This window comes from Sylvia atricapilla, chromosome 2 (genome assembly GCF_009819655.1).
Source record: "Sylvia atricapilla isolate bSylAtr1 chromosome 2, bSylAtr1.pri, whole genome shotgun sequence".
NCBI classification, from domain to species: Eukaryota; Metazoa; Chordata; class Aves; order Passeriformes; family Sylviidae; genus Sylvia; species Sylvia atricapilla.
Genome location: NC_089141.1, coordinates 44088809 through 44102897, shown reverse-complemented (window position 1 = coordinate 44102897; position 14089 = coordinate 44088809). Strand labels below are relative to the sequence as shown.

The 14089-nt window shown below is 35.0% G+C and overlaps 1 protein-coding gene across 5 annotated transcripts in view; it reads right to left on the bottom strand.

Annotated features, from left to right (window-relative positions):
- SGCG (sarcoglycan gamma) overlaps nt 1-14089 on the bottom strand; it is a 106622-nt gene that overhangs the window by 41967 nt on the left and 50566 nt on the right. For 3 of the 5 annotated variants that reach the window (XM_066313066.1, XM_066313067.1, XM_066313065.1), the window contains one exon: nt 10692-10889. In XM_066313066.1, coding sequence (XP_066169163.1) covers nt 10692-10886 — 195 coding nt within the window. In that variant the 5' untranslated portion in view covers nt 10887-10889. The remainder of the gene's footprint in view (nt 1-10691; nt 10890-14089) is intronic. The other 2 variants (XM_066313069.1, XM_066313070.1) reach the window with 1 other exon arrangement.

Here is a 14089-nt window from a genome sequence, read left to right as displayed (position 1 = left end):
AAATAAAAAACAATAAACCCAAAAAAGGTATTTCGATTCCAAACAGCTTTCAGGTAGTTCTCCATGTAAGCAGAACATAACAGGCCACCAATTGTACATCAATAAATCATTCATTTAATGAATTATGCTTGCCACTGGTGAAAGTAATAACTGAAGAGATGGTAATTTCTTTCAAATATATGTTCTAACTAATCAGTTTATATATGTATATGTGTATTGCTAAGTAACATATCAAACCAGCCTTCAATGAAAAATCATAGCTATTTTTTTAGCAGGCCTGAAAGCAGACAAAGAGAGAAACAAGTTTTGCTTAAATTTCATAAGGTAAGAAATGTTCATTCACTCCACTGGAGAGTACAACAACGATTCTACCTCAGCAAGATTTGCTTCAGGAAAGAGGATTTTAGAACAGCTATTTATGGAATCTGTTTTTCAGGGTCAAATATTTTACTGCTCTGAAATACATAACGTACTGACTTTTCTCAGTGAAAACAGATACAGTTACCAAATTCTGTACCATTGCAAAGCTTTTAAAAAGTACCCACTATATACTGATACATCCCATAAGGCAAAACTAAAATAATACCTGTAACGAGCTTTTATAATGACAATTCCTAGCTAGTACTGACTGATTCAGACATACGTTTTTCTAGGAAAGACTATGGACAGTTCTTTCTAATCTGCAACACTCCAACATTACAAAGATACACAGGTTTTAAGACAAACATTTTTGAAAAGTCTGACATGAAATATCAGGATATTCTAATGAAATGCCACCAACAAGTATCTCCTCTCTTATTAACCAAATTTAGGGTCTGATTATTTGCTCTCAGGTTATTATTAGCTATCAGGTTTAAACAGAGTTTGCATATTTTTATGGAATATAAAGAACTAAATAAGTAGTGTATTATGGAATAAGTACAAAAAATGACATTAACAAATCTCAAATTTAAGAAGGCAGAGGAAGAAGTAGCAATTAATTCTTGCTCTGAAGCAGAATGGGGAAAATCAAAAAACTCCTGGGTGCCAATCTCTGTCCTGGCTTTGGCAGGAAGAAATTTTTAGCAGAGAAAAAAAAATTGATGTGGAAAAAAATTTTGCAACTTACTCAGCAACCTCTTTCTAATGGATTCAGGTTTCCCAGCAATGATTATTGTGAAAATGCTATATAGACAAAGAAATGAAGTGACATAAAGAATAGTGTGTCACATGATAAAACTCCGCACTTTCAACTTATCTGAAAGTTCTATTTTTCCTCAGGATTAGTTTGTACAAGTATGTCCTCCAGTATGCCATATTTTTTTCATCAGATATTTAATTTAAGCATTGACACAAAGCTCACATTCTCACATGCCTAACAGCCTCATTATCCATTCTCATTGACCACTTGGGAAGTGCAAACCCAGGGAAATTTAGATTCGTGTTATGTGCATAAATGACAATCTGTGAGGACTAAAATAAACTTTGTAACATGCATGCCAACAAAAAAAATGTGGATTTTATATAATGATCCTCACTTCTATTCCCTTTGTGACTGCAAACAATTATTATGTTCTTAGTACCATGATATTTGAACATCTTAAGATTGTAAAAATACTGAGTTATGCAGTACAGTGAGATAGGGGAATTCTATTATGCCCCTTTTATAACTGGTAAATTTAAGTTACATGGAATATAAAAGAGAGGGATTTAGAATAAACAACCACCCCAATGCACTGAGATCCAGTGTTAAGTTCCATGAAAAGGTAGAGCATAATAGTTACACATAATCTCTCAACAACCACTCTGCTTCTTACATTACCAGTTGCTATTTACTGAGTATTGCAACTTTTTTAGTGATGAACCTAATCAATGCTTTCTGTTTCAAGGATTTGATTCTGTTTCTATCCAAATAATAGAATAAAAATATTTGTACTGATTTGAGGAAAGGAACCCAATATCAGTTAGATGTGGACTTTGATGCACTTGTATAAAAGCTTATTGCTTAGGGTGGGGAAAAAAAAGTGCTTCATCAAACACAGGAGATGTATGGCAAGTCTGGATTCTGGTTATCCTGATGCTGGTGACTGTCACTGCTTGAGTTTGCTGGCCCTGAGCTGTAACACACTGTTGTACCTACAGATACAGCCAAGACTCACATTTTGTAATTACTCAAAGCCCCCAGCGAGGCAGGATCTCAGCTGTACAGCAGAGAAGGATGAAATGGCATCTCTGTAGACAGCAATCAGGTTTTATTGCTGCAAGGAGTTGACTAGCGTGGAAACTGCTGGCAGCTGCCAAACTTATGCACCAAAGATGTAACTTAGCATTAGTGCTCACAAAGGTGTGACCAGTTTTCATTTCAGAGCTGCTTGACTTATTCTAACTGCAGCAACAGGATGTCTTCAACTGCAATAAAAGCATTTTTTCATAATTTGAAAATGCTCCCAAGCAGGTAAGAGCTTGGAGAAACAGAGACAAAGCCTTCTACCCCCAAAAAATTCTATCTATGAATCCTCACGAAAGCTCATCAAATGACTTCTTGATTGAGAAGTCCTAGTCTAAAAGACATTTGACATCTAGCTTTTCAGTGAATTATCTATCTAGGGATACTCCAAACCAGCTGAAGTGAGTAGCCACCACTGCAGAATCCTAGGTAATATGCATTGTGCTGTGGAACTTCTGGATGGGAGGACCATCTCGGATGTGCTAACACTCTCTTAGACTCTAAACACAGACTCCAGACTACTAGGAGTGGAAAACAAGCAGATGCAGCTCTAGGGCTCTTACACTCAGAGTGAGTTGCTCTCAGGTAGCTGAGCCTCATGCTGTCTACAGCATATGGAAGCAAAAGAGCATCAGGTGATTTATGTCCCATGAACATGACAATGTAGGTCTGCTGCTGTAGGGATGTGGCCCTTGGAAATGAGCACGAGGCATGGGGAACATTCATTCAGTTTAAAAATTAGTATTCCTAGTCATCTAAATTCAATCAATAACTATAGATTTTCTTTTCCTACCAACACCGAAACTGATACACATTGGCTCAGTATATATACTTAGTCAATCACTCTCCATATGACATATCATATCACATCATCATTGTTTCTGCACCTACTCAGCATTAGACTCAAATGCAGTTCCTCAGACTCCTCTGAATGAGAGAAATAGTACTTCTGCTCTGTGTATCAGCTAATAGCCGCAAGGGAAGATGTGTATTTTCTCCTTTTGGGAATAGATCAAAAACCAGAAAGACAGGCTGGCCCATATGTTAGCATGGTTACACCAAAAAAATTCTCCAAGTTGATTCCAGCTTTAGTTTTAACACATTCAATTCAAATCAAGCAGCTTCTGTCTCAGGAGTTAAAAGTATGTTTGATTTGCAGTATCTGCTCCCTGAATATTCAACCTTTCCATATATTAAAAGTCCACACACACTGTAGTGGCTGAACGAAACCAGTAATGATATTAAAGTCAGAGCAGAAAGGATGCAGCATTTCCACTCAGTTAAATCCTTTTCTTTCTTGTAGGTTCCTTAGATCCTCCTTCTAGGCCAGATCAGGGAAAGACCTTGGCAAGTTCAGACCAAGACATCACTTGTTGTGCCCCAAAGCTATTTCAATTAATGGCTTTATAGATCCAACTTGCACTGCAGTACTTCTTGCAGCAATTACTATTTAGAGAACTTGCTTTGCAAACAAGAGTGTACTGTTTCATTGAGATAATAGGACTGTGGGTAGAGACTGTTAAAGAGCAATCAGCAAAACAGGATTGGTAATGAATCTGATGAAACTCTCTGTTTGACTTACAATATCAATTTTGGAGCAAAGTACGTGCCTGGTATAATAACATTACTGATGCCTCATCTCATTTTCAGTTGCAAGGCCTCTATTTGCTGGGCTCAGACAGAGGTTATCTGACTCATCTGCTTAGATGACAGTGGAGTCATTTCAGTCAAAAACATTGGTTAAATATGAGCCCTTGGCAACAGCAAGCACTCCTGGTATGGAAGTTGGTCTCACCTGGCTTAGGGGTGGATACAAACCAAACCACCATTTGCAGACAAGACTGAAAAGTGGGTAGGTAATATTTTGAGATTGAGAAAAGTAGATGGTCACTTGGAATTTAAGAGATTTGTAAGAAAACAGCTACGAATTACGCAAATGATCAACTGATGTTTGCTTTTTTATATAATTTTTTCCATAAAATAGGACTCATACTAAAATGCATACTTTCAAGATATTTTCAGGTCCTCTTTTATCTTTGTCCTGATATACAGAATAACAAACTTCTTTACTTTAAGTATTAATTAAAACAGGTGTTACTCAAGAGGAAAGAATATATTCTCAAAATAGATTCAGTTTTAACTTCATTTCATTGTTCAGTAAAGACAAAATTGTTGGTTTTTACAGAATCTTTGGTTCTGTACTGCAAAGGTACTTAAAAATGCCATTACATCTGGCATTATATCTCCTGTGTTAGAAAAACAGACTATGAAGAAATAGACTGCAACTCCCACTGCTATATGTATCTATTCAGGAATTAGGTTCTTATAAGTTGGGTAATTAATTTATTAGGTTAACACTTTTAATTATGCAACTTAGCTAAAGAAATGGAATTCAATATTTTTCTTTTATTTGTAGAGGTTGTCAAAAGGGTTTTCTTAAATCCAGTTCTTAAACTTGCATGCACATTCTAATCTCACTGTACTCAGATTTTTTTAGAACTGTTTATTAATATTATAAATTCTTACAACAGTACACTTAAAACAAGTGTTCCTCCACACCCTTTTACACACCCATGATTTGATTCAAATTATAATTCAGAATAATCAAATGCTTTGAGAAAATACATTTAAATGAAAATATGCATCACTACTGAAAAGTCTTTGGCAACAGCTTTCTGCAGTAAGTATCTCAATATCTTTCTATTAAATTATTACTCTTTGCATAAAATATTTAAATATTTGTCTGATAGAGAAAATGGGAATGACTGTAGCCTGAATGGAGGCAAATTGTATTTAACTTAATAAAAAACTTGCAAAATACAGCTGTTTAGTATTATTCAGAATAGAAACTATGGAATGTTCATGTTGTGACAAGAAAATTTGGGTGAGAATTTGTGAAAAATTTAATAATTTATTTCATTTGAGTCTTAATATAATGCGACAGTCTCAAAATGGCAACTAATTCCACGGAGCACCTACTGTTAATCAGAAAATGCATTTAAAGACTGTACAAGTTCACTAATGTATGTCTTTAGTGAAGGAAAACTCCTGCTGTAAGTGTTCTTTACTGTACATTTTCATCGCTGTCTGCTCTGATTTTTGGTGTTCCAAATGATTGAGCATCTCCAATTTAATAAGGCATGCTATTACACAGTCTATTAAGTCTCATTGTCAGAAAGTGTTAACTGACTTTCAGTTAAAATATTGCTTTCTTAATTCATTACATTCCTAGTTTCATCTTTCTATATTTCTTCAAGTAATTCCCTCCATCTTCAGTGCCTAGGTTTATCAAGTGCTTAAACAGTTGTTTATACAAGTATTTTATTACAAAATCAGGTTCTTTTATTTCAAAATACATACTGTATTCATAGATTTAGAGCAGTACCATCATCAGCCAACTAATGTATATATAGTCAGAGTATATATAGTTTGCTTTTCAACATTTATTTTCAACAAATGAACTATCAACAAACTATTATTAGATCACAGAAAACTTTGAAAAATAATTTAAAAATAATTTTTAATACTTTGCCTATATTCATTTTTAATGGCAACCCCAGAAGTTTAGAAGGGTGCTGTGTCTGTGATAAAAGTTTCTGGGACTGACTACATGGGTAGAGCAGTCCTTAATTAAAAGTAGGCCAGAAGAAGAAAACACCTGTCAATAATATCTAGAAAACCCTGCATGTTTTTGTACAACTGTGGCAATTGCCCTATTTATTCCAGTGCCAGAAATTTATGTGCATAACAGAGAAAGTAAAAGCACGCAATCTACCTTATATGTGCAGAAACTCTCCCAGTTCTCATTGCCTTTGTCTCTATGTCCAGCTGAGGTGCAGGCACAAGAGCAGGCACGAGAACATTTGTCCTGTTCTTAGAAAGAACCACACTTAGGAGATGCATTGCTGGACTGGACACTGGACAATGTTTGACTTGGCCTCCACAGACCAAGTTACTCCCTGCCATGATAAGGTGACATGAGGGTTATTCTAAGGCTTAGTATTAGGACTTGACTTTCTTTTGGTTAGACTCAAACCCAAGTAAGGTTTGCTACGGATGGCAGGAGAACTCAAGATTGAGCACAGATTTGAATTATGTTTGAACTAACAGTGCATCTAAAACTATTAAGACCTGTCTTCTTCCCTTACACTGTGCTTGAAAATTTTTTCAGAGGAAACTGACAAAGAAGAAGGGTAACTAGTGAACACTGTAGTTGAATTACTATTTGCCCTTCTCAAAATGAAATATAGTTCAATTTCCTTTCTTGTTCCAGGAGACCATGATAGCTGGGGCATCCACTAAAATCCATTGAAAACATGGGGATTTCCATCAGAGGCTAAAAAAATTCAGAAATAATTGGCACACAACTGTTCCTGGTGTTATGATAATGTGGCAGAACCTAAATAATACAATACCTCAATTAAGGAGGAGACCTGAATGAGGAGACCTGAAAAAGATTTGCTAGAGAATCAGGAATGGTAATCATCTGATCAGGTGCATTTTTCACATGTGAGTTTTAGAGACCTAGCATGACAATCCTGGAGAAGAGCCAGCGTGACCTCCAGCCTAAACCTTGGAAGTATTTAATGATACTCCCAAACTGGTATAACCTGCTAATTTAGTGAGCAAGCATTCTGTCACCTCCTCCAAGTCAATTAAGTTTTTGAAAAGGACAAGACCCAGGACAAGACAACTGCAGTGTGTATTACTGCCCTCCATGTACACCACAACACATTACTGTCTTCTGACCTGATTACCCAGGCAGTTTAGTTTTTATACTTACCGGTTTGTCTACTCCTCATGGCTGTAATATCCTAACTAGGGTACAGATACTGCTTCCATCCTGCCACACTTGTCTTTCAGCAGATATCAGAGACATCGAAGTTTTCCTCTTTCTGACCTACTGGATCCTTCAGAATTGTTCACAGCACTTTTGACATCCTTGCAGTCCTAAATCCCTTAAGATTCTTAGTTCTCTAAACTCTTAAAACTAGCAGTCCCTTTTAGAGCTCAAAAAGCTTCATTATGTTAAAAACACAGTCTGAAATTTCCATTACATGCAAAATGTGATATATAGTCCAGGGGAAAAAAAACAACCTTTTTTTCAAACTGATTTTAGTGCAAAAATAATGCTGGTTTTCAAATTACTCTATTTCACCCCATTCACCAAGCTCAAGGTATAATTATTTGAATGTCTTCTCTGAAACAGGTGAATATAATGAATTCACAGGTTTCTTTGCCATCCCCACAAAAAACCTTGAGACTCTGTCCCCCTGAACTCCAAGAGAGAAAAGGAAAAATAGGATGAGACACAGCTGATACCTTCAAATTAATGTGCACAATTTGCAGGTGCCCATATGTTTTTTAATTGGGGCACCATGAGAAAACGAATATATTCTCTGTTCAGGTTGTTCTCTTTTAGTCTAGCTTTTATGAAATGAAATGAAATTAAATGAAACAGTGAAATTCTGTTCAATTTAGTCATCTACATTTGATGCCAAATGCCTCTCAAACAATAGAGCTTAGAAAAGTTTCTGTCTTTCATCATTCCAAATTCTTACAAGATCAAAATCTATTCATCTTGCAGCATATCTATGTCTGGCTCATGTTCTCCTTTATCAGCTTAGCTTCTTTGCTAGTATTTATCACACTGTCTGGTTTTATGGGGGTTAAGGCAGGACATGTGCGCATGGATTAATTCAATGCCAGAGCTTCTTCAAGCTCTGTTCATAATTTCATTATTATTTTAATCTGGATCTCTTAATAGACATAGCATGTGATTTTTGTATACTGAAATTTATTACTTAATGAAAGAGTCAAGGATGATTTATAGAAAAAGAGAGCACTTTTTATACAACAAAAAATTTTGATATACAACAAAAATTTTTTTTATACAACAAAAATTTTGATATCTAAGGAACCAGCTTGTCAGCTCTGAGTGGGTTTCTGAAAGGCTTGTGCTATAGAACCATGCTGATCAATCACTAAAGCACCAACGTCCCTATTACTGAAAAACTGTTTTCCTAATGAAGTTACATACTGCAGTCATGTTATGTTTAAAGTTCTTTCAGCATAAACTCTCTACTATAAAAATATATTTTAAAATGTTTGCAATGTTTATTTCTAAATGTGTTTATCAACCTTATTGAGAATACAAATTGTTTAATGTATTATTTTACAGACAAAAAAGCTGTTAATATCTTATTAGCTATTAATATTTAAATATTGTTAAGAGCGGTATTTCTAAGAGTGATCTTAATGATTTTTTTTAAAACTAAGATCAAATGTTTTTAAAGTATTAGCTAAAAATACAATGTCTATCACAAATATTAAACCTAGTAAGTCCTATAATCTCTACACAATATACCTAGAGTATAACTAACAAATATAAGTGCTATCACAGTTGACAGATTAATATTTGCCAAATAAGTGATGATTGCATAGGATAATATTTCACAATTACTTTTAAATTCTACCCAATCATGGGAATGCTTAATGTGGTGTGATATACATGAATCAACTCATTTCCAAAATAGCAAATACTTGTCAAGCTTGGAACTCACGAATCATAAAAATCTAATTCTGACGCTATATTGACACCTCTCTTTTCAAACAGTAACAAAATACTTGGAGGTATAAATGCTTAATTCCATCATGAAAAGGGTTTTATGGTAGTATTGGTAAATTCTTATGACTGTTACACTAATTCTCCACAACTGGTGTTTCCTTAGACACAGGAAAAGACTGTGATTCTTCAATTATACTTCCAGACTTTGAACACGCACTAAATATCTTTTTTTTAGACTCAGTGGCTAGCGACGCTTCTCTGTGATTCTCTGGGTGATATTTCTGGTATCCTCAGAGTTACTTCTTGTCTTGAGAGTTGCAGTCTATTAAAACAACACCCAGTAAAAAAAGTTCTCTGTTCTTAATGGTGTCACATGTACTTTTCCTGAGGATTGGGATATACATGTGCACTTTGCACAAATGTATTTACAGTTGATATTTATCTGAATTTCAGTATTTCCCTAAAACTATCTCAAATTAATAAAGGTATTACAGTTAAGTCACCATCCAATTGGGCATGTCAGGGATACAGATTCTTTAACATAGAATTAGAAAATTCCTTTTAATTGCAGAATTCACAGCCCACTCTATCAAAGGATGTAAACCTGCACTGCTAGAACTGTTACTCCACTGCTCTTGTTGCAAAAGCTGGACACTGTTCCTCAGCAGATCAAGGCATTTGGCACCTTCTAAACAGGAACCACAAGGAGACAGGCATTCCTATAAGTAGACTTTCTAATGATATTTTTTTTTAGTCCTCACTGGTGTCAGAGAAGAAATACTCAGGCTCATATGCAGGAATCAATATAAAGTATTTTTTAAAACTCCTTAAAAATAGAACCCTGAGCCACACAGAAAACAATTATTCATTTTTCATGTTCTCTGTGATTTATGACATGCATTTATAAAAGCATATCTTCCATGTGAGCTGCCTAAGAGAAAAATTATATGTGATCTAAGATGTTTGGCACTGTAATCTGTATGACAGTAACAGTGCTGTGAAGAATTCATGTAGGGGAAGACCCTTCACAGGAATTCAAGCACTAAAAACTGTATTAGTAAGTAGGACTTAAAATCAATATACTTTCTTTTTAGTGAGTATAGAAATACTTATATTAAGATAAAGTGACTGAGGTGTAATAACAATAGATAACACAAACTTTCTTCAGTAGCCAGGGCAGAGCTGTAGAAATTTATTATAGTTTTTCTTCTAACAAGTCTATTCAAATCATCTATGCATCACAAATGCATGTTAGGAGCAAATTAGCTTAGCTTCAATATTCACTGGTGCATTTTATTGCATTCTGACTAAAGCTGTACCTTGCAGACTTTTGAAACTTACCCTTTAATCTACTACATGCAAAATTACATTATAAATAATAATATATATATGACAGTGGAAAGTTACTGAATTTACTTCTGAAATATATAGCTGCTTAGCCTCAAGCATGAAGCAGTGATAATTACCTCCAAGCTGTAATTAATTGGGCAAATAAATTGTTAAATTTTAGATGCTGATAAATAGGAGAAAGAAGCTAAAAAACCAGCAACTGTCTGCAATACTTTAACTAATGAATTCTGTATGAGATAAAATTACAGTAAACACATTTATAAAATATCAACCAGAGACTATGAGACAATGTTAAAATATATTCTCATAGAATGGTTAGAATTCATTGCAATTTAATGCATCAACAACCTCAGTATTTCAAAAATTATTACTAATGCAGAAATTACATATGAGGAAGTACATTCAAAGATATATCTTTCTAACATACTTTCAGCCAAAGTGCAAATCACAGTTGAGAAGAAAGAAAAAAGAACCATCCATTAGCTACAGAGAAACTTGTGTACATACAAAATAAGTAAAGAGACAGGGAAAAGAAGACAAGAATGAAAAATTAAAGAGGACACTTACTGGGGAAAACCACATCACTTTCAGAATCCAAATTGTCAAAGAAAAATTCACAACTAGGATGATAAGCAGAAGGAGAACAAACAGGTAGAGACAACGCTTTCTCCAGCCATAAATTCCAATTTTGTAGATATATTCATTCTTTGGCCTCTCTAGGCTCGTGCCTGGGGTTGTTGTCACGTATTGTTCACGTACCATCTGCTATGTAAAGGAAAAAAAAGAAAAGGAACTGCTTAGTTGCTTAATTTACGTGACAATATCTATATAAAACTCCATGGAAAATGTAAAGATGCAATTGTAATAGCTAGGAATCAGAAACTCTTACAAAGTTTTACCCGGAAAGCATTTTCATCATGCCCTGTTCAACTTACATCTTAGTTTTTGATACACACAAACGGATGTTTTAATACATGAACTGCATTTACTGCTGCTTTTTAGGAGGCTTAAATTTATTTTCTCCTATAAAGAACAGCAAAACCTTTTGTCCCATTTGTCATAATATTCTAATTCTCCCATATAAAATATTTCATGGGATCATATCATAATCTACAGCTCACAAGTATGTATCAGTTGAAATCCCAATATATATTAGGCTTCAGAATATGTATGTAAAGAAATTAAATGATTCTTTATGATGTACAGGAAATAATGATTTCTTAATTAATCAGCTATTCATATTTAAAGATATATCAACATTAAAACATTACCTACTGGGTTTAAACAACTTCACCTTATATTACAGTTCTTACAGAAGCATTGTTTGGATGTAAAGGAATCTTACAAGGTTGCACTTCCTTAAAATATGAGAATATTCCCTAACTTCCACTTTTACAGAACAGAGATCACCAGCAATTCAAACCATTCATTAAAGCTTAGAATCTTGGCCAAAAGAATAAAAACTCAGCAGCTGAAACTGCTTATAAAGAACAACAGCAGGCAATATCTTTCTCATTTGTAATGAGATAAAGCAAAAAAAACCAAACCAAACCATGGATGTCAGAAACAAAATAGGTACTGTAAATTCAAGCCCTTCCAATGAGCCAGGTATGTCCACAGGCATCTTACATCCAAACCTGGTCCACTTTCATATAATATAATGCTCCTGAATGAGAGTGCCTTCAGAAAAGTTTCACACAAGGTCTACTCTCAATTCTGAATTGCCTCCTGTCAATGAGATCACCATGCTCTGGTCACACAGCTTTCAAAACATGATCAAATGACATCCCTGCCTCTGTTCAAGTTTCCTTGCAGAGCCATCCTGTGTCTGTAACACGCTTATGGCTCTCAGCTCTAACCTTCATCTTTAGAAAGATGTCATCTTTTGTTCCTGTAGCTTCCTAGCAAGACAGAGAATGCCATATCAGTTTACAATTGAACAGAAACCCATGCATTAGCCCTTGTATATATTCAGTAGTCATCTCATGTCTGCACTTCCACCAAAAAAAATTAATTTCTTGTTTATTTGTATTTAAAAATTAGACCAAATAATTGGCAGTCCATATTGTAACTTTGCTTACAGACATTATGATATAATATCTTCCTGCTATCAGTCTCAGTTGCTAATATACTATGTATATAAATATTTTCATTGCTGAAAATAGTATAAAAATTTATTACTGAGAAATTATAGATTCTGAAATAACTTGGCTTAATATCAGTGCAAAGCATTTGCAAGATTTACAAGATGTTACTTAATATTCCCCACATGAACTACATTTGTTTAAAAATATCAGATTATATATTTTAGTTATGTGTATTATTCAAGCCCATAGTATTGACTACAGAATGCTGTTTAAATTTAAGCTGATACTTTTTTTTTTCTGTTTTCTAGTTATTGTATAGTAAACCATATTAGTCACACAGATGTTGCCCCTTATCTGGACTGTTACCATGCGCTGCCATGAGATATTTGGACATTTATACATACAACAGGTTCCATAAGATGCTTAGACAAACATTTACCCTTACTTCCACACACATTTCTTCTCAACACATCACTTAAAGAACAGGATACAGTAACTCTTATCTGTAACAACCAGAGACAAACTCTGAGAAATAAACTGTGCAGCTCTTGCCCACGAGTAGTACAAGTATGTCCTGGTTCTGGCCAGGATACAGTTAGTACTTGCAGTAGCCAGCAGGGGCATGGCTGGGTCTCTGAGGTTATCCTATAAAACCTTGTGCCACGTGCAGGGGTGGTGGGGGTGAAGGGACTCCTTCTGGTCCTGATGCACAGGTGTGAGCAGTCAGGGTGTTGTCGATTTCTGTGTGGCAAGTACTCACACGTGAATTTGTTTTCATCCCTTCTACACCTCCTTCACAAGGCAGACTGCTCTGTCTGTTCCTTGTGTTGCTGTTCCCTACACCGGCAAGGTAAATTTTGCATAGAGACGATTTACCAAAGAATTAATTAATTGTCACGTCTTCATGTTCTTATGCAGCCTCATTACAGTGGTCTCTGAGGCTGGATTGATCTCACAATGTTAGATATGAACAATTTAGCCCTGAATATCTGAGCCAGTCAACCTGGACTCCTTTTATGGTTAATGGAGATAGGTCTCCCTGCTGGGAATTATTCATCTGACTTATGTTAGATATGAATTTTAGACATCCATCAAAAGAGAAAGAGAGCCTAGGATGACTTTCTCATACATGTCTGCTGATATGTTGTAGAGATTTCAACCAGAATGATTTCCAAAAGCATGACATTTAACAACAAGACAGGATATTTCTGATTCCTGTTCTTCTCTGTACCATTTTCACCATGTTGTAAAATGTTTATTTTGTGAGCTGAGGGTTTTGTACATAATTTATCATGTACTGCTGTTTAATGAGGTGAGGTCAAAATCCATTATGCATTTCAGCAAAAAAGCCTGTGAGTTTTGTGATTGTTTTCAGCCCTTCAGAAATTCCACAGGGGACATCTCCCAGCACAGCATTGTTCCCTGCATGAATTATTTTTTCTGACAGAAAATAGTTGTGTTGTTTCTGAGCATTATTAATACTGCCAAAAATTGCTTTGGTCATAGTAAATAGGCAGTGCTGGCCTAGACAACTGAATGCTTTGAGAAGGATTAAGTTTTTCTCCCTAACATAATATTTCATGATTTTTAAAAGAATTAGTGTCTTACTATTATGAAATTACAGAGCAAATCCTTTCAGAACTGATACTTTTGGACTGTTTCTTTTGGGAGAATGAACTTTCTGTATTACTGACTTGTATGTTCATGAGCTGAAATTACATAGAAAAATAATTTCAGACCTGTCTGGAGAAGTCAGACAGAAATCTTTTTATAAGTCTGGGATGTTTTAGAAAGGTGGGCTGAAAGGAAAGCCTTAGATAGGCAGGCCTCATAGTTGTGTTGTGAAGTCTGTCAAGATTCAAGATAGACTTGTAGAGG